The following is an 18,797-nucleotide window of genomic DNA, read 5'->3' as shown; positions in this document are numbered from 1 at the left end:
AGAAAGTGTTCCACTCAGCTGCTCAAGTTACCCCAACCAGCCCTAGGGTGAACTCTTGCCTCTAGGGAAATTAGAGGAAAGCACAGATATGCACCCGGCTGGCAGGCAGGTCAGTGAAACCCAGGGGAAATTCAGAACAAGAGGAACCCAGCAGGCAGCCAGGCAGCCAGGCAGCCACCAGGAGGGGCTGTTGCCTGTGCAGGCAGGACTCCAGGGAAGAGGCAGGCCGTCGTACCTTGCACCTTGACACACTCTGCCTGGCTGAAAGGGCTGTGCCTCCCGATGGCCTTCACAAACGTCCGGACTTTCACACAATATGCAGCACCTGGTTCCATGGTTTCCAGGTGCACCGGAATGCCCCTGCTCCTCACCACTTTGACGTGTTCCTTTAGGAAATCAGAAAACAGTTACACCCTGAGTGAGGGAAACAGGACAGGAAAGGGCAAGAGGAGCCAAGGAAGAAAAGTTCTAGATATTTCCTTTCTGGGATGCATATAGAAGGTTCCCTCTTGGGATCCCTGGGTGGCGCAGCGGTTTGGCGCCTGCCTTTGGCCCAGGGGCGATCCTGGAGACCCAGGATGGAATCCCACGTTGGGCTCCCGGTGCATGGAGCCTGCTTCTCCCTCTGCCTATGTCTCTGCCTCTCTCTCTCTCTCTCTCTCTGTGACTATCTTAAATAATAAATAAAAATTAAAAAAAAAAGAAGGTTCCCTCTCATTCATTCACTTTTTTTTTAGGGTTTAAGGTTTTATTTATTTATTTATTTATTTATTTATTTATTTATTTACTTATTTGACAGAGAGACAAAGAGCACAGGCAGGGGGAGAGGCAAAAGGAGAAGGAGAAGCAGACTCCTTGCTGAACAGGGAGCCCGACCTAGGGCTCAATCCCAGGGTCCTGGGATCTGGGATCATGACTTGAGCCGAAGGCAGATGCTCAACTGACCGAGCTCACCCAGGCACCCCTTGTTCATTCATTCTTATTTCTTTATTAAGCACCTCCTACATGGCAGTTACTATTATAGGCCCTGAGATAGAGTACTGAACAAAACAAGGTCCTGCTCTCATGGAGCTCACGCCAGGGGACACAGACAATTGTGTGACACATCAGGTGGTGCAGGGGCTATGAAACAGAAGGAAGCAGAGCAAGGAGGTAGGATGATGAGTAGGCATTAAGCAGAGTGATTAAAACAAGTCCTCCCTGATAGGGTAACATTTACACAGACACCTGAAGGTGAGAAATCTGACTGAGCCTGGGGGCTTGGCAGGGCCAGTGCTGCCAGGGGGATTAGTGCACGGGAGCAATGGAGCCAGTAGGATATGTCTTCTCACACATTCATCCATTTACCCATCTGTCTGTCCATCTGTGTACCTCTCTACCTCCACCCACCCACTGAACCCTGTGCTACACATTTGAACCTGTGGAGGCTTATCTGGGCCAAGCCCCAGTGACTCAGGGTAACTGCTCCTCTCTCAGCACTGGCCCTGCCTGTTACCAAGGGTGGGGAGTGGGCTCCATCCCAAGGAATCTAAGGGAGCTGCATGCTCCTTCTTGCCCAGGTCCTGGTCTGTCCCCCATACTATGCCATCTGCCTGGCTGGCAATGTCATGTCCTACTACTGGGCCCTCACCCAGCAGGAGTAAATACTGGAAGCCATTATTATTGCTTGCCCCACCTACATACCACCTTTCAGGGGAAACTAGCCAAACTATAGCCCCTGTTCAGTAGGTGATAGGACATGTGTTTTGCCCCTTAGATATTGCTGTGAGGTCAGAGGTAGCCTAGGCCAGCTCTGCCCATAAATCTGAGAAAACCCCTTACTGCATCCTATCCAGACTTACAATAAAGCTCATTTTCCTTGTGCTGACTGGCACAAGCACAAAGCATCTTGGACAGAGTCTCAGGGTCTGACTATCCCTCAGTTCCTGCTCAAGCTCCAGCTCTTCATTCACTCTGGGAGTGCTGACATCCCACCCAACCCACTCTGCAGTAACTATCCCACAGTAGGATGAGGCAGTGCCCCATCTAGGCATTCTGAATGGCCAACTAGCTGATAATTAGACAGGTTTATTCACAAGCCAGACCCTGGCTCTCTGCCCTGACTTCTGCACCCTACCCTGATACACACCCTTGAGAGGCTTGTCCCAGTTTCACATGCTTTTGAAATCATCTAGATTATCTGGAACACCCTGGCCTCCTGCACCTAAACATGCCAGGGAGAATGGCCGAAAAGACAGGCTGATGAGGAGGAAGAAAGGAATGCCCTGAAAGGTACTATGGATCATACTGTTTGAGTTTAGGGCAAAGAGGCAACCCCCCATACTTCAGCAAATCTGGCCTGAACTTGGGGTGGACCAAGGCAATTCTCTGAAGGGGAGGCTCTAGGATTGTCAGCTGCTCTCATTTCTCCTTTCCCACCCTGCACTCAGGCCTGCTCATGCTCAGGCCACCCCTGGACAGGTGAACGCTTCAGGGGACAGCTTTCCTTACCCACCCCTCAGTGGTCTGACTCCTTCCCTGAGGCCGGACTCCAAGGCCAAGACTGGAAGTCTTACCTTGGCATCAGGCTCCCTCCTCCAGTAAGCCACAAGGAACTCAAATTGGGGTCCCAGGTCTTCCAGCTTAATAACCAGGTGGAAGCCATCCTTGGTGACCTCCATCACGGGTGGGGTGAGGATGGCTGTTGGCAAGATGAAGGGAGAATCAAAGCCAGTCCCAGGCAGGACTGGTTTCCATCCTGAGAGACCAGAACCAAATTATCAGTAGAGACATGCTGGGGTTGTAGGGAAGGGGGTGTGTGTAACTTCCCAGCATGCAGAAGCTGGACTGTCATCCCCCTTATCTGAGACTTTGCTTGCTGTGGTTTCAGTTACCTGTGATGGGGAGAGAAACAGATGATCCTCCCTCTGATATATGATCGGAAGGTCAATAGTAGCCTAACAATACCCAGTGCCTGTGTCATTCCCCTCACTCCTCCCGAGGCATTTTATCATCTCACATCATCACAAGAAGAAGGAGGGCCAGTACAGCACAATAAGATAACTTTGAGAGAGGAGACCACATTCACATAACTTTTATTACAGTATATTGTTATCATTGTTCTTCTATTATTGTTGTTGCTAATCTCTTACTGTGCCTAATTTATAAATTTGACTTTATCATAAGTATGTCTGTATAAGAAAAAACTCAGTATATGTAGGATTTGGTACTATTCTCAGTTTCAGGCATCCACTGGGGGTCCTAGAACATATCCCCTACAAATAAGGGGGACTACTGTATACCAATACTTTCTTGTATTGAGCATACTCAGTAAATGCATTTTGAATGATGAGCAAATTGTTTTAAATGACAAAGACTTAACTACAATTCTTTTTTCACTCCTCTCCTTGACCATGATAAAGTCCTCTGCTCCTTCTTCAGGAGGCACACACACTCAAGAAAAGTGACAGAGTACTCAGGTAAACTTCTCTGTTTTAAAATTTTATAGCCCAGTTCCTCTTTTTCTTTCTTTCTTTATTTGGTGGAGGGGCAGAAAGTGCTCCTCACCTTGACTCATCTAAGTGAGCAGATGTCATTTCTTAATGCTTGCCAAACACCTGCATGAGCTCAGGTCTATACAGAACAGTTGGGTCCATTCCTTGCTCATCAGGAATGAACATACCTGCAGGGCCATGTGTATCACTGTAGCTCAAAGAGTGATATATACTGGCTGTTGATGACTTTCAAGCATTAGGAAATCAGCAGCCTGTGAATGGGTTGGATTCTATTCTTGGTCCAAGAATTCTTCACTTCCTATTTTTAATGGGAATGTTGGAAAGTCAGAGGATTTTACAAATTCCAGTAGTCAACTCTAGAAATTACACCTTAAGCACAAACACGCATCTTTCACATTGTTGGATCCCAAACAGGGAGGCCAGCAGCCCCTGTGGATTCTTTCCCATCAGCAGACCAAGAACAGAGGGCATACACAGGCAACCTCCAGTCCCTGGCTACAGATGATGGATCCACACTTGCCTGTCAGATCTAGACACTGCAGGACCAGAAGAGCCACCCCAATGGTTGGCCTTGGCTTGGGAAGTACAGTGGAGTGAGTTCTGAGCTAAATCCCCCTGCACTGGGGTCCGTGGATACTCAGAGGAAAAGCAGTTCCTGGAGGAAGTTTTTGGAGAGCAAAGCATTTCCTGGCATTTGAAGAGCTACCTCGATAGGGGACAGGAGAAGTGAGGAAGTCAGGGACCAACTGTGCAAAACATAACCAGTTCAGAAGCTTCGGTTTTAAGTAAACATTATAAAATTGGATCCTCTCTTCTCCAAATTGATTGAGAATAGAATTAGAGAAAATGACCTAAAGTCATTTTAGTTCAGAGGAACATTCTTGACAGTGTTGGGACAGGAACCTCTGCCCTATGCATTCTATATACTTAGCTCATTTCATCCATCCAGCAAGCATAGGAAGACAAACATGATTCCTGTTGTTCAGATGATGTAACTGAGCCTCAGAGAAGCTACGTGACTTGTCACACAGTTAATGGCCAGAATTTGAGCCCATGTCTTTCCACATTTCTAGCCTCTGCTGGTGGGGTATTAGCCTCCCTATGAGTGGACCTCAAATCCAGCTATCCATGAGAACAACCTGGGGAAATCGTAAACTCCCAGGAACAGAACGCACATAGATCACTTAAATCAGACTCTCTGTGGATAGGCCCTGGACACATGGCTCTAAATCTCTGCCATGACTGGAATGTGTCATCAAGGTTAAGAACCTCCACTCTCAGGCAGCCCAAGTAGCTCAGCGGTTTAGCTTAGGGCATGATCCTGGTTACCTGGGATCGAGTCCCACGTTGGGCTCCCTGCATGGGGCCTGCTTCTCCCTCTGCCTGTGTCTCTGCCTCTCTCTCTCTCTCTCTCTCTCTCTCTGTCTCTCATGATTAAATAAGTAAAATCTTTAAAAAAAAGAACCTCTGCTCTCAACAAGGTGTCCCCTTAGGAGTAGGAGAACCTTTTCAGAAGAGCCTTAAAACAAGATTTTTCACATGCCTGGGGAGAAGTTGGGATGGCCTTTTTCAAAGGCAAAGGAACAGATTTAATGTCCCTTTAAGTGTGACAATTCCATCCTCACTCTGTAGCTTACTCTACCTCCACAGGGATCACATGGGATGACATCTTTTACCTTCTGGTGCAGGTACAGAGGCTCCTTCCTGTTCCTCAGCTTCTCCAGCAGTAAGATCCTTTCCTGTTTATACTGGTCTTCTCAAGCACAAGTTGTTACTGCGCACCCCTGCCCATGTAGTTTTATAAGCACTTGACCTCCATCTGACCTGTACCTTCCTTTCCAACAATAGCTGCCAGTCCTTAGCAATGGTCTTGGCTGGAGCCCCAGGCTCTTAGATGCTGAAGAGAGGTAGTTCTGGGTCTTGCCTGGGCACTGCACCCTCCAGTGTCCCTCAGTCTCCTCCAGTGCCTCGCACTGGGATCACACTGAGTCTGCTGTATCCTCTCAGTGCCTGGGGAAAGAGGCCTGGGCAGAGAAAGTCACATTTTGCACCAAAATTCTTATTGGTGTCCCATTCTGGTGGTCCCATTCTTGCCCCCACCTCTTCCCTACTCTACTCTCTGGCTCTAAGCTCTAAGCATCCCTTGGGCAACAATAATATAACACTTACCAATAGCTGAGTGCTATGATAGGATGGCACTGCCCTGACTATTTACATATTTCATCTTATATAGTCCCCGTCACTACCCAGCCAGGCAAACTGTTGCCCTTTCTGCGGGTGAGGAGGCAGGCAGGGTGTCAGCTATCAATGGCTGAGCTGGGATTTGAATCATACCTGACTCTAGAGGGCCAAATTCCCCTTCAAATCTATCTTAACCTTCCTCAGCCCCTTCCAGCTTGGGCCCCCTGATCTTCTAAATCCTCCTGATTTCTACCCAATCTTATACACTCCTCAGTAACCTTTGACTTATCCTATTGCTATAGATGCTGCCCTAAACCTTCTTTTGTCCTCACTCACAGCACAGGATCTTCTGCTACATCAAGAAAGCAGAATTCACCAAAGGCCTTTCCCCTGCCTTTCCCATAGCTACAGCCTGGTCACATTATTGCCTTTGCCTGTTCTCAGGGGCGGAGCTGCCTTGCTCCTTCCCCGCCCCTCCACTCAATCCTTCACCTAGCAGCCTCATCACCATCCCAAATATTCCATGAAGCCATTTTCCCAAGGACCCATTTAGGGCCCTCCTTCAGGCTATCAGCAGCTCTTTTCCAGGGCACTACCTGCCTGGCCACCTATGGGTGCCCTTCCCTCTATTCACTTTTTAAACCCCAAAGCTTCCAGGATCCTGTCCTGGTTTCTCTTTGTCCTCATATCTTGTCCCTGGACAATCTCATTTGCTCCCAAGCCTTTAACTATTAATTCTGGGGTGCCTGGGTGGCTCAGCTATTTAAGTGTCTGCCTTCGGCTCAGGTCATGATCCCAGGGTCCTGGGATGGAGCCCGGAACCTGGCTCCTTGCTCGACGGGGAGCCTGTTCCTCCTTCTCCCTCTGCCTGTCGCTCCCCCTGCTTGTGCTCTCTCTCCACTCTGTCAAATAAATAAATAAAATCTTTAAGAAAAAATTTTGTGTTGTGCCTGAACTTGGCCTGTCTGAGCCCAAGGGCCTGATTTCTAGCTGCCAATCAGACATCTGTAGCATGCTATCTTGTAGGAGCCTCCATCTCAAAGAGCCCAAAGCCAGGAGTGTCTCCTGTTCCTCCTGGGTTCTCTGCCTTGGATGATGTTCTCATCAACCCCAACTGGAAGCTGGACACCATCATTGTCTCTCCCCACTTCATCTTCCAATAACTCAAGCTCTGTCCTTTCTAACTCAGCCATGTCTCTGGAATGTGCCCTCTCCTTCCTGTCCCCTTACTCACTCCTGGGATCAAGACCAATTTTGGCTCAGCTGGAGTGACAACCCCCTTCTCACTCTTCCCCTGCCCTGCAGACTTGTCCTACTTCAGTTCACTTTCCACACAGCATTCAGAGTGATTAGTGTATAAGATAGACCTGGCCTACACCCTCTCTTCATCCATGACTCCCCTCTGCTGATTTCAACAGGTTTCATGGAAAGCCCTTTACCATGTGACCAGCCTTTGCTCCTGCTGTTCTCCAAACAAACACACCCTTTTTACACACTGGCCATTGTTTGCACTCTGCCATATTTGGCCACCCATCTGGATTTTTGCCATACTTTTTTCTCAATCATTTTCCGGTACTATCACTATAGAAAAGTTATTTATTTCCCAGTTACTGTTTCTGGTGAGTCTGATAAATCTATAGATCCTATTGCACAAAGAAGCTGCGCATGCAGGGAACAAATATCAGGTTAATGAGGCACTAGATGGAAAGCAATGTAAGATTTATTGAGGTGCTATCTAGACAGAAAGAAGCAATCCCAGCTCCATGTCCTCACTTCAGAACAGCTCTCCTTCCATGTTCCCCACCATCTGCAGACTCTGACGGAGACAGCCAGGAATGAGTTTGAAAGTCTCTTTCAGAATGAGAGGGCATGTGCCAAGTAGTTGGTAATTTTTGAAATGGGCCAGTTAGGACTGTTTTTGTTCATGGTGCTCTGGCTTTTCAAGTCTAGTTTGATGCTAACAAGAATCCTGAAAGTCGCAGTGAATGTGGTTCCTGAAGGTAAGGCCAATGGAAGTAGGGGAGTAAGGAGAGAAGTGCCTTACTTGAGTTTCGATTAAAGGGATGCTGCAGAGTGCTCCAGGCTGAGGTCTGTGAGCCTAAGGTGGCCCTGACGCGGAGGTTGTATGGCACTGTGGCAGTGATGTCATCAGTGATGTCACATGCAGGACCTTCAGTGGGTGAGCACCAGCTGCTGGGAATCCAGATGTGGCTCATGTACAGGCTTTCATACTCCCTGGCCAAGGAGAGGAGGGCACAGTGTCATTCCAGCCCCTTTTACCCAGGCACAATGACAGGTGCAAGTAACTGCCTCATTCACCTACTTTGGGTCAGCAAAACAAGCATTTTCTCCACACTCCAGTTCCTTCACTCTATTTCCTCACCAACCATCCATTCTTTCTTAGTCCTTTTATCACTAAACAAGGGAAATGGAGGTGTAAACTCCAGTCTGTCCTGGCCTCTCCATCTCTACAGCAACCCCCCTCCCAGTCTCAGTTGCTGTCATCCCTGACCTTGCTATGGTCTCCTGATTGATCTTCCAGCTTCCACTTCTGCTGTCCTTCAAACCATTCATCACTCAACAGATTGTGACATTTCTCTTCTTAATGGCTTCCAAAGCACTCAGAATGGAATCCAAACTCTTCCCTGTGGTCTGTAAGACTCTCTGGCCTTCTCTCTCACTCTGTCCCTAAACATGATATTCCCTCTACACTGGCCTTCTTTTCACTCTTCCCACATGCTGAGCTCTTGTTACCTTAGGATCTTTGATTACCTGTTCACTGTGTCTCAAAAGTTGTATCCCACTATTCACATTGGTTGGCTCCTCCTATCCTTCAGATGCCAGCTTAAATATCACCTGCTCAGAAAGACCTCCCCTGACCACCTAATTAAAAGGCACCTCAGAGTCCACTCTCTATGGCATCAGCCTTTCAGGTTTCCTCCTAGCACAGAATACTATCTGAAGTCACCTAGAGCAGTGCTGCCCAGTAGAACATGTTCTATATCTGTGTTGTTCATTATGGTAGTCACTAGCCATATATGGCTATCAAGAACTTGATTTGTGACTAGTATGACTGAAAAACAGACACTTTAGTGTAATTTTAATTAATTTCAATTTAAATAGCTATCTGTGTCTAGTGCTACCACACTGGACAATGTAGACCCAGTATATTTATTTATTTACCTTTTTACTGTCTGTCTCCTCTTCTAAATATAAGTTTCCCATATCTAGAAACCCTGTCAACTGTACCCCAAGCCTAGAAGAATGTCTACACACTTAAGTGCTCAGTTTGTATTTACTGTTAATGAAACAGACTGAGTGCCTTCTATGTCCCTGTCCCTCCTCAACAACTCTCAGAACCTGGACACCTGGAGAAAAGCAGACCTGCTTGACCCCAGGTCCAGCTAACCTTTAGGGTCATGATTTATTTTGGCTCCTGTGGGCATGCCCAGAGTCAGGAAAACTGAGGTCTCCTCTCACCTCCAAAGGATATGCATCTCCAATGATTAATCCACTTTGATCAGAGTCAAATACATTTCTTAAGATTTACTTTAGTATTGGACAGTTGGCTCATTGTTGAAAAGAAGCTCTACCAAAATGTGTTTATATACACTTACATTCCCAGACAGTTCACTGTCAAATCCATAGGACTATTTCCTTTGCTTCTTCAACTGTCCTGATGTCCATGCAGACAGAGGAGGCAGATCATGGGAAATAATCTATCCCTGGGCTCACAAAGTCTCCTTAAGCTTTGGAATGAAGACTCTACCTCCAGGAATCAAATACTCATTAAAGGAAGAAAAAATAGAAACAAAAAAACTCACCCCTGGTACTCAACAAAATAGTATATTATTTCTCCAGGCACAATCACTGGGCTCCATGTCAAGAGATGCTTCATGTTGGTTGATTGTACAGAGAGGTTCTGAGGGGCAGGCAGGACAGCCACTCCATCTGGGATTGAGGCATTTAGACGGACTGACATTTGGACTCGTATCAGAGGAATGTCACAGCTTCAAATTAGTTTCTAATGAAAGGCCTTACGTGTTAATGAACCAGAAACAATTCTAATGTCATCATACTTGTGTTGACGCTAAATTTTTGCTGCCATAATTGTAATTCTGCCTTTCATGATAAATGGCATATTAACATTAATAATAATAATGGCTAGTATTGTGAGTACTCACTGTGTTCTATCTAGGCCATGTGTTAGATTATTACCTGATTATCTCATGTAATCCTCATGATCATACTGGGATGTACAGACCATTGGTTTCTCCATTGTACAAATGAGAAAACTGAAGCACATTACTTACAGCTTTTATGTCTGATCCACCTAGATGTAGGCCTTGACTCTGCCACTTGCTAACCATGTGACCAAACCCATGCAGACTCCTGCCACTTTCTCCTCCTGCTTTGCCATCATCGGGTGCCAAAACATATTCCTTCACATTCCCCAAGAAGCCAAATGGCGTATCAGCTGCCTGCTGGGAAGTGCAGGCTTAGGCCTGCTGTGGAAGGAATACAATCCCAAAGGGCACCAAGCCAAGTTAGAGATTCCACCCCAGGCAGACCGTAGACCCCTGAGCCAGTTGGGATCCAAGTAACTCCCGCATAGGTGTGTGTGGTGTGCCCAGAGTGTGCACACAGTGGGTCTGTGGTTTTCATGCAGAATCAAAGAGACCTGTGAAACTGAACCTGTACTAAGGAGATGAGCCGTCCTGGGGCTCATCTTTGCATGCAGCCCAGGGTGCAGCCTGGATCTTCTTCTATGGTCCTTCTCCTCCCACTTTTACACACTTCTGTTTTAATGCCTAACACCTGCCTCCTTTGCTGTTACAACTGCAGTGATAACATCGGTAACACAGTGGGGGAGGAACTGGGGCCCTCACCCAGAGCCTTTTCATCTCTGTGCCTGTCTCCAGATTGGCACCTGTTGTTCGTTATCAAGCCTTGTGACCACAAGGGGATGAGGGGCTGCTGGGGATATCCCGCCTATGCCCTTCCTTCTCTGATGTAGAACCCTGGTGATCTATGTCCATCTCATTCACAGTATCCCCAGCCAGCCCTGCAAGGAAACACCTGGGTTACCCACAGGGAAGCTTCCTGCCTGCCTCACTTAACTTTGTAATCACCCAAAGGATGAAAAGGAAAAGAGCCAGATGCAGGGGGGATGGCTCAGGGGAGTGGGGCATGGTCCTCTCCAACATCTTTCCTCTGGTAAAGTATACAACACATTTCTATAGTCAGAAATGTGGGTATTACATAGCAATGTAAATATACAACTATAATTAGTAATTTTTTAAATCTTAAGAATGAAATCTTCAGGCCCAGATGGTTTCACTGAAGAAGGCCACCAAATATTTTTTAAAAATTTAACACCAATTTTATACAATCTCTTCAAAAAAATAGAAGAGAAAAATTCTGTAACTTATCCTACAAAGCCAATATTACCCTGAAATCATAATCAGACAAAGATAGTACATATTTTTAAAACAAAAACAAAATCCAACAAAATAATATATCTCATGCACTTAGATGCAAAAATCTTCAACAAAATGCTAGCAATCCAAATTCAATAATATATAAAAAAGATCATACATCACGACCAAGTAGGATTTATTCCAGGTGCAAGGTTAGTTCAACATTTGAAAATCAATTAATGCAATCCACCATATCAATAAATGAAAAAAAAATCAGTCATATCAACTGACACAGAAAAAGTACCTATAAAATCTAACACTCATTCTTAATGTAAAAAAGAAATCATCTCTCTTCAAGTTAAGAACAGCAGGTAGTTGTCTCATTTTGATAAAAACCATTTACAAAAACCCTAGAGCCAATATCTTAATGACAAAAGACTAAATGCTTTCCCCCTAAAACCAGGAACAAGGCAAGGATGTTCACTCTCACCACTTTTATTCAACATAGTACTGCAAGTTCTAGCAACTGCCATAAGGCAAACAAAAGAAGTAAAAGGCATTACAGATTGGGTGAAGTAATGAAACTCGTGTCTGCAGGTGACATGATAGGCTATACAGAAAATCACATGAAATTGGGGCACCTGGCTGACTCAGTTGAGATCATGCAACTCTCAATCTCAGGATTGTGAGTTGAGCCCCACATTGGGTGTAGAGAATACTTAAAAAATTCAAATCTTTAAAAAAGAAAGAAAGAAAATCCCATTGAATCTACAAAAAACCAAACCAAAAAAAAACCTCCTAAAACTAATAAATGAGTTCAGCAAGTTCATAGCATACAAGAGAAACAAAAAAATTATACTTCTACATATTAGCAATGAACACTTATATACCAAAATTTAAAATACTATTTACAATCACTGAAAAAAAAAATTCTTAGGCATAAACCTAGCAAAACACATCTAGGATTTATATGGTGAAAACTCTACAGTGCTGGTAAAAGATTTCAAAGGAAATCTTAAAAAATGGAGATATATACTGAGTTAATGCATTGGACAATTCAACATAATTAAAATGGTAATTTTCCCCAAATTGATAAACAGATTTAATGTAATTCCTATCAAAGCCCATCAAGGGTTTTTTATAGATATAGACAAGTTTTTTTCTAAAATGAATAAGAAAAAGTAAAGGAACTAGAATAACTAAGACAACTTTGAAAAATAACAAAATGAGAGGAATAAATCTACCCAATTTCAAGACTTATAGTAATTGGGAAAAACTAAAAAGACTAAACTAAAAAGACACAGATTAACGAAACAGAATAGAGATCCCAGAAATAGACCCACACAAATATGTTCAACTGATTTTTGACTAAGGTACAAAAGCAATTCAGTAGAGGAAGGGATAGCTTTTCAACAAACAATACTAGAGCAATAGGACATCTGCAAGACAATAATAATAAATCTCAGCCTAAATTCCTCACTCAAAGTAGATCATAGACTTAATGTAAAATTCTAAGACTTATAAGAAAAAAACATTTAAAAAATCTTCAGGTCTAAGCAAAGAGTAAACACCAAAAGCAATATTCATAAAAAGAAAAGTTTATAATTGAGGGGATCCCTCGGTGGCTCAGCAGTTTGGAGTCTGCCTTCGGCCCAGGGCATGATCCTGGAGTCCTGGGATCAAGTCCCATGTCGGGCTCCTTGCATGGAGCCTGCTTCTCCCTCTGCCTATGTCTCTGCCTCTCTCTGTGTGTCTATCATGAATAAATAAATAAATAAAATCTTTAAAAAAAAAAGAAAAGTTTATAATTGAACATCATCAAAATTAACCCTTTGCTCTGCAAAAGAACCTATTTAAAAAAGAGAAGACAAGCTACAGAATGGGAGAAAATATTTGCAAGCTGTGTATCTTCACAAAGGACTCCTGTCTAGAACGTATAAAGAACTCTCAAAATTCAATAGTATAAAAGCAGAATTAGAAAATAGGCAAAAGACATGAAGAGACATTTCACTGAAGAGCACATACAGATGGCAAAAAAGTACATGAACATCATTAGCTATTAGGAAAACGCAAATTAAAACCACAATAAAACAGCACTACACAGCTATTAGAATGGCTAAAATCTTTAAAAACAACAAAACCAAATCCTGGTGAGGATGCAGAGAAACTGAATCATTCATACATCGCAGGCAGGAATGTAAAATGGTATTAGCCACTCTAGAAAATATATTTGCAGTTTCATGTAAAACTAAACTTGTAATTACTATATAACCCAGCAATTTCACTCTTGGGCATTTATCCCAAAGAAATGAAAACTTATATCACAAAAGATCTGCACATGAATATCCACAGACAAACTGGAATCAACCCATATGTCCTTCAAGAATTAAATGGTTAAGGATACCACCTCACACTAGTGAGAATGGCTAAAATTAATAAGACAAGAAACAACAAATATTGGAGAGGATGTGGAGTAAGGAGAACCCTCTTGCACTGTTGGTGGGAATGCAAACTGGTACAGCCACTCTAGAAAACGGTGTGGAAGTTCCTCAAGAAGTTAAAAATAGAGCTACCTTATGACCCAGTGATTGCACTACTGGGTATTTACCCCCAAAGATACTGATGTAGTGAAACATCAGAACACCTGCACCCCAATATTCATAGCAGCAAAGTCCACAATAACCAAATTGTTGAAGGAGCCATGACGTCCTTCAACAAATGAATGGATAAAGAAGATGTGGTATATATATATATATATACAATGGAGTATTACTCAGCGATCAGAAAGGAAAATACCTAACATTTGCCTCGGATGTGGATGAAACTGGAGGGTATTATGCTGAGTGAAATACATCAGTCAGAAAAAGAGCAATCATCATATGGTTTCATTCATATGTGGGGTATAAGAAATAGTGAAAGGGACCATAAGGGAAGGGGGGGAAACTCAGTGGGGAAAAATTAGAGAAGAAGACAAACCATGAGAGACTCCTAATTGTGAAACAAACAAAGGATTGCAGAAGGGGAGTAAGGTGGGGGGGGATAGGGTGACTGGGTGACAGGCACTAAGGAGGGCACTTGATGGGATGAGCACTGGGCATTATACTATATGTTGGCAAACTGAATTTAAATTTTTTTTTTAAAAAAAGAGCTAAATGCTTAAACAAACTATGCTATATCCACCCATGGAATACTATTCAGCAATTAAAAGGAACAAACTAATGATACACAAAATAATTTAGGAAATCTCAGGGAACTTTGCTGACTGAAAAAAGCCAATCCCAAAAAGCTACATATTATATGATTCTATTTATATAACATTTTTGAAATGATAAAAGTTTGTAAATGGAGAACAGATTAGTGATTGCTAGGGGTTAGAAACAGGGAAGGGAGGAAGAGGAAGGAGGTATAGTTATAAAAGGCAATAGGAGGTATCATTGTGATGTTGGGATAGTTCAGTATCTTGACTGTGGTGGTAAATACACAAAGATACACACATTTGTGCACTTGCACATACATACACAAATGAGTACAAGTAAATCTGGAGAAATCAGAATAAGATGGGATTGTATCAATGATGTCAAAATTCTGGTTGTGATATTGTGCTATCCTTCTGCAAAATGCCACTTGAGGGGAACCTGGGCTCCCTGTATTATTTCTTATAATTGCATGTGAATCTAGAATTTCCTCAACAAATTTTCAGTTAAAAAAATACAACTATGATGTCATCATACCTAAAAAATATAGTATTAATTCTGATTATCTGAATGATGGGATACATTTTATTTTAGTTTTATGATAGTCACACAGAGAGAGAGAGAGAGAGAGGCAGAGACACAGGCAGAGGGAGAAGCAGGCTCCATGCACCGGGAGCCCGACGCGGGACTCCATCCTGGGTCTCCAGGATCGCGCCCTGGGCCAAAGGCAGGCGCCAAACCGCTGCGCCACCCAGGGATCCCAATGGGATACATTTTAAAAGATCATGATGGGGACGCCTGGGTGGCTCAGTGGTTGAGCATCTGCCTTTGGCCCAGGGCATGATCCTGGAGTCCTGAGATCGAGTACCGCACTGGACTTCCTGCATGGAGCCGACTTCTCCCTCTGCCTGTGTCTCTGCCTCTCTCTGTGTCTCTCATTAATAAATAAATAAAATCTTAAAAAAATAAAAATAGAATAAATTAAAGATCATGATGAGATAAACTCAGTATGAAAATGAACCTAGGAAAAAATGTAAAGCTCTTTTCAATTACAATTAGATCTAGTCAATTAAATTAGATCTAGTCAATTAAATCAGTGAAAGAGACCTGTTTACGGAGGGTGATTTGATGATTAGGGCACTCAGGATTTAAGCAACACACCCTGAGGTTGAATTACTGGGTATATCTTTCTTCATGAGGGGGCACCTAGGCAGGAAAACAGCAAAAGATGTCCCAACCTTTAAGTGGCTCCATTATGTTAGTGCAATAATTTGCACTTGTGTGACTCCCTTCTACTTGTGAATTTCCAAATCTAACTTGATTATGAACAAAACACTCAGTGTCATTACTGTATCAAGATGAAAACTGCTGCTTCTTGGGGCACCTGGGCAGCTCTATCAGTTAAGCATCTGCCTTCAACTCTCATCATGATCCCAGGTTCCAGGGATCAAGCCCAGAGTCAGGCTCCCTGCTCAGTGGGGAGTCTGCTTGTCCCTACTCCTACCCCATCCTCTCCCTTCCCCCTATCTCCTCCCTTCTCCCTATCCTCTCTCCAACTCCTCCCCTCCCCCTTGCTTGTGGGCTCTCTCTCTCTCTCAAACAAATAAATAGATAAAATATTAAAAAAAAAAACTACTGCTTCTTTCTGAGCCCTAAAGGCAACATCCTTAATATCCTGTTATTTCTATAGTGTATTCTGAATTTCATCTTTGTTTTACTCATGTTTATGTAGCACATATACACTGGGTATGAGATGGAAAAACAATAATGCCCATGAACTACTGATGCCATTTAAAAGAGTTACCTAGGAAGTATCATGGCACTGCATGAGGAAGGATTTGTTTTCTGCTAGGACACGAAATAGGATATAGGAAATGACTCTATGAAATGGGAACTCAAACTGGTAGTGACTCTTTCTACTGTCAAAGGGTTAAAAAAATCCTGTCCCACTGCTACAGAATGCTGACTCTGGACTTGAGAAGACAAAGAGAGAAAAAAACACACAAAACTTTGTTATCCACACAGCATTCTCATTAACAAGAAGTGTCATCAATCAGCCAGGAGCAATGTGTATTGAAGTCTCTGAAGAAACCAGTTAATAAAGACTCTACCTGATGTAAATTGGCAAATGCAAAAACAAAGAATACAACTGATCCTTGAACAACAAGGGGTTGAACTCTGCAGATCCACTTACCCACAGATCTTTTTTTTATAAATACACTACTATAAATGTGTTATCTCTTCCTTATGATTTTCTTTTGTTTTTTAAGATTTTTATTTATTTATTTATTCATGAGAGACACAGAGAGAGAGGCAGAGATAGAGGCAAAGGAAGAAGCAGACTCCCCATGGGGAGCCTGATGCAGGTCTCAATCCCAGGACCGCAGGATCACGACCTGAGCCAAAGGCAGATGCTCAACCACTGAGCCACCCAGGTGGCCTTCCGTTTGATTTTCTTAACAACATTTTCTTTTCTGTAGCTTACTTTATTAAAAGAATAGAGTATAATATATATAGCATACAAATTATGTTAATGATAAGGTTTGGTAAGACTTCTGATCAATAGGGGATGCCTGGGTGGCTCAGCGGTTTGGCGCCTGTCTTTGGCCCAGTGTGCGATCCTGGAGTCCCGGGATCGAGTCCCACATCTGGCCCCCGGTAAGGAACCTGCTTCTCCTTCCTCTTTCTCTTTCTCTGTGTGTGTGTGTGTGTCTATCATAAAAATAAATAAATCTTAAAAAAAAAAAAAAGACTTCTGGTCAATAGTAGCCTATTAGTAATTAAATTTTGGAGAAGTCAAGAGTTATATGGGGGCTGGGGCGCCTGGGTGGCTCATTGGTTAAGCATTAGACTCCTGACTTGGGCTTAGATCATGATCTCAGGGTGGTGAGATCAAGCCCTGAGTTGGGCTTCACGCTCAGCAGGGAGTCTGCTTCTCTCATCTCTGCTTCTACCCCCTCTCATGCTCTCTTTCTAAAATAAATAAAGTATTTTTAAACAAAATCTTAAAAAATAAAAAGTTATACTGGGTTTTCTACTGCATTGGGATTGGTGTGTTGTTTAATGCTCAACTGTACAGTCAAGGAGCCAGAGGCGAGTAAATTTGAGGTGTGGACAGGAAAGACAGATTAGCCACAGTGAGGAGGGTGCAAAATCTGAAAGAATTGTATCTTCAGCCACGTTGGATGAGGGTTGGGGAGAGATGCTGAAACTCCCTGTATCATCTTTTGATTCCTTGTAAATATTTATGCTTTTATTTCTATAGAAAATTGTATTGTTCTCATTCTAGCAGTCTCACTTAAGTGTCTTAAGAAAGACCACTGGGTGGAGCCTCTTTGGTGATGTTTCCAATAGAGTCTTGAGCCTGGTGACCATGACCTGACTATTAAGATTCAGAATGGGCAAAACTAAGCAACATATTTTGCACAGAGCTTCATTCACAATGCTGATTCCTCTCTCTTTCTCTCTCTCTCTCTCTCTCTCACACACACACACACAGCCTATTAAGTGTTCTATTGCTTTTGTAACAAATTACTACAAATTTAGCCTCTTGTAAAACAACACAGATTTATTATATTGCAGTTCGGTAGATCAGAAGTCTCCAGGGGCCTGTGAGTTGGTAGGACTGCATTTGTTCTAGAAGCTTCAGTGGAGAATCTGTTTCTTTGCCATTCCAGCTTCTAGAGGCTGCCTACATTCTGCTCAAGGCTCCCTTTCTCCATCTTCAAAATCAACAATGGCTAATTAGGTCCCTTTCACGCTTCAAATTTCTCCTGCCTTCTCTTCTGTCTTCCCATCTCTCTCTCTCACTGAATCCAGAAAAGATTCTCAGTTTTTAAGGAATCTTGTAATGGGCCTATCCTAAAAATCCAGGATCATCTCCCAATCTCAAGGTCCCACACATAATATTAATCACATCTTTAAATTCCTTTTTTCCAGCCGTGCCTGGGTGACTCAGTGGGTTAGGCATCTGCCTTCAGCTCAGGTCACGATCTCAGGGTCCTGGGATCGAGACCCACATCAGGCTCCCTGTTCAGCGGGTCCTCCTTTTCCCTTACCTCTATGCACCACCACTGCCATCCTCCTCAACCCACCACAGCTTGTGCTCTCTTTCTCAATAAAGTTCTTTTTTCCATTGAAGGTAACATATCACAGGTTCCAGTAATTAGAACATGTATATCTTTGGAGGACCTTTTTTTTTTTTTTTTGCCTACATCATTGGGCTTGCCCTATAAAGGATATAGGCATAATAAACTGATACTATGCTCTAAAGTTCCTTCCTCAAATATAGTCAATTATTGTAAGAGAATTACTTTGTATGTGACAAGAAGAAGAAAAGACCAATGCTGAGCTAGGACATGGCTAAGCAGGCTGCTGGCATCACTTGCTGCTTGAGTAACTAGTGCCTATATCCCAGCTTCAAAAGGTATGTAAATAAATTCATGCCTCAGGAAAGTGATAAATTACTTCATCTATCACTTTGGATCTTCTATCACTGTGGATCATCT

General features: G+C 43.3%; 1 protein-coding gene across 6 annotated transcripts in view; it reads right to left on the bottom strand.

Moving 5' to 3' along the window:
• The window catches only part of IL20RB (interleukin 20 receptor subunit beta), a 37,273-nt gene that overhangs the window by 11,227 nt on the left and 7,249 nt on the right, over positions 1-18,797 (bottom strand). For 3 of the 6 annotated variants that reach the window (XM_038570979.1, XM_038570976.1, XM_038570978.1), the window contains 4 exons: positions 9,500-9,626; positions 7,720-7,910; positions 2,556-2,680; positions 236-386 (listed from right to left, as the gene is read on the bottom strand). In XM_038570979.1, the coding sequence (XP_038426907.1) occupies positions 236-386; positions 2,556-2,680; positions 7,720-7,910; positions 9,500-9,626 (594 nt within the window). Of the gene's footprint in view, positions 1-235; positions 387-2,555; positions 2,681-7,719; positions 7,911-9,499; positions 9,700-18,797 lie in introns of all 6 variants that reach the window. The other 3 variants (XM_038570977.1, XM_038570980.1, XM_038570981.1) reach the window with 3 other exon arrangements.

This window comes from Canis lupus, chromosome 23, assembly GCF_011100685.1.
Source record: "Canis lupus familiaris isolate Mischka breed German Shepherd chromosome 23, alternate assembly UU_Cfam_GSD_1.0, whole genome shotgun sequence".
Taxonomy (NCBI): domain Eukaryota; kingdom Metazoa; phylum Chordata; class Mammalia; order Carnivora; family Canidae; genus Canis; species Canis lupus.
This window is presented reverse-complemented; position numbering and strand designations above follow the sequence as displayed.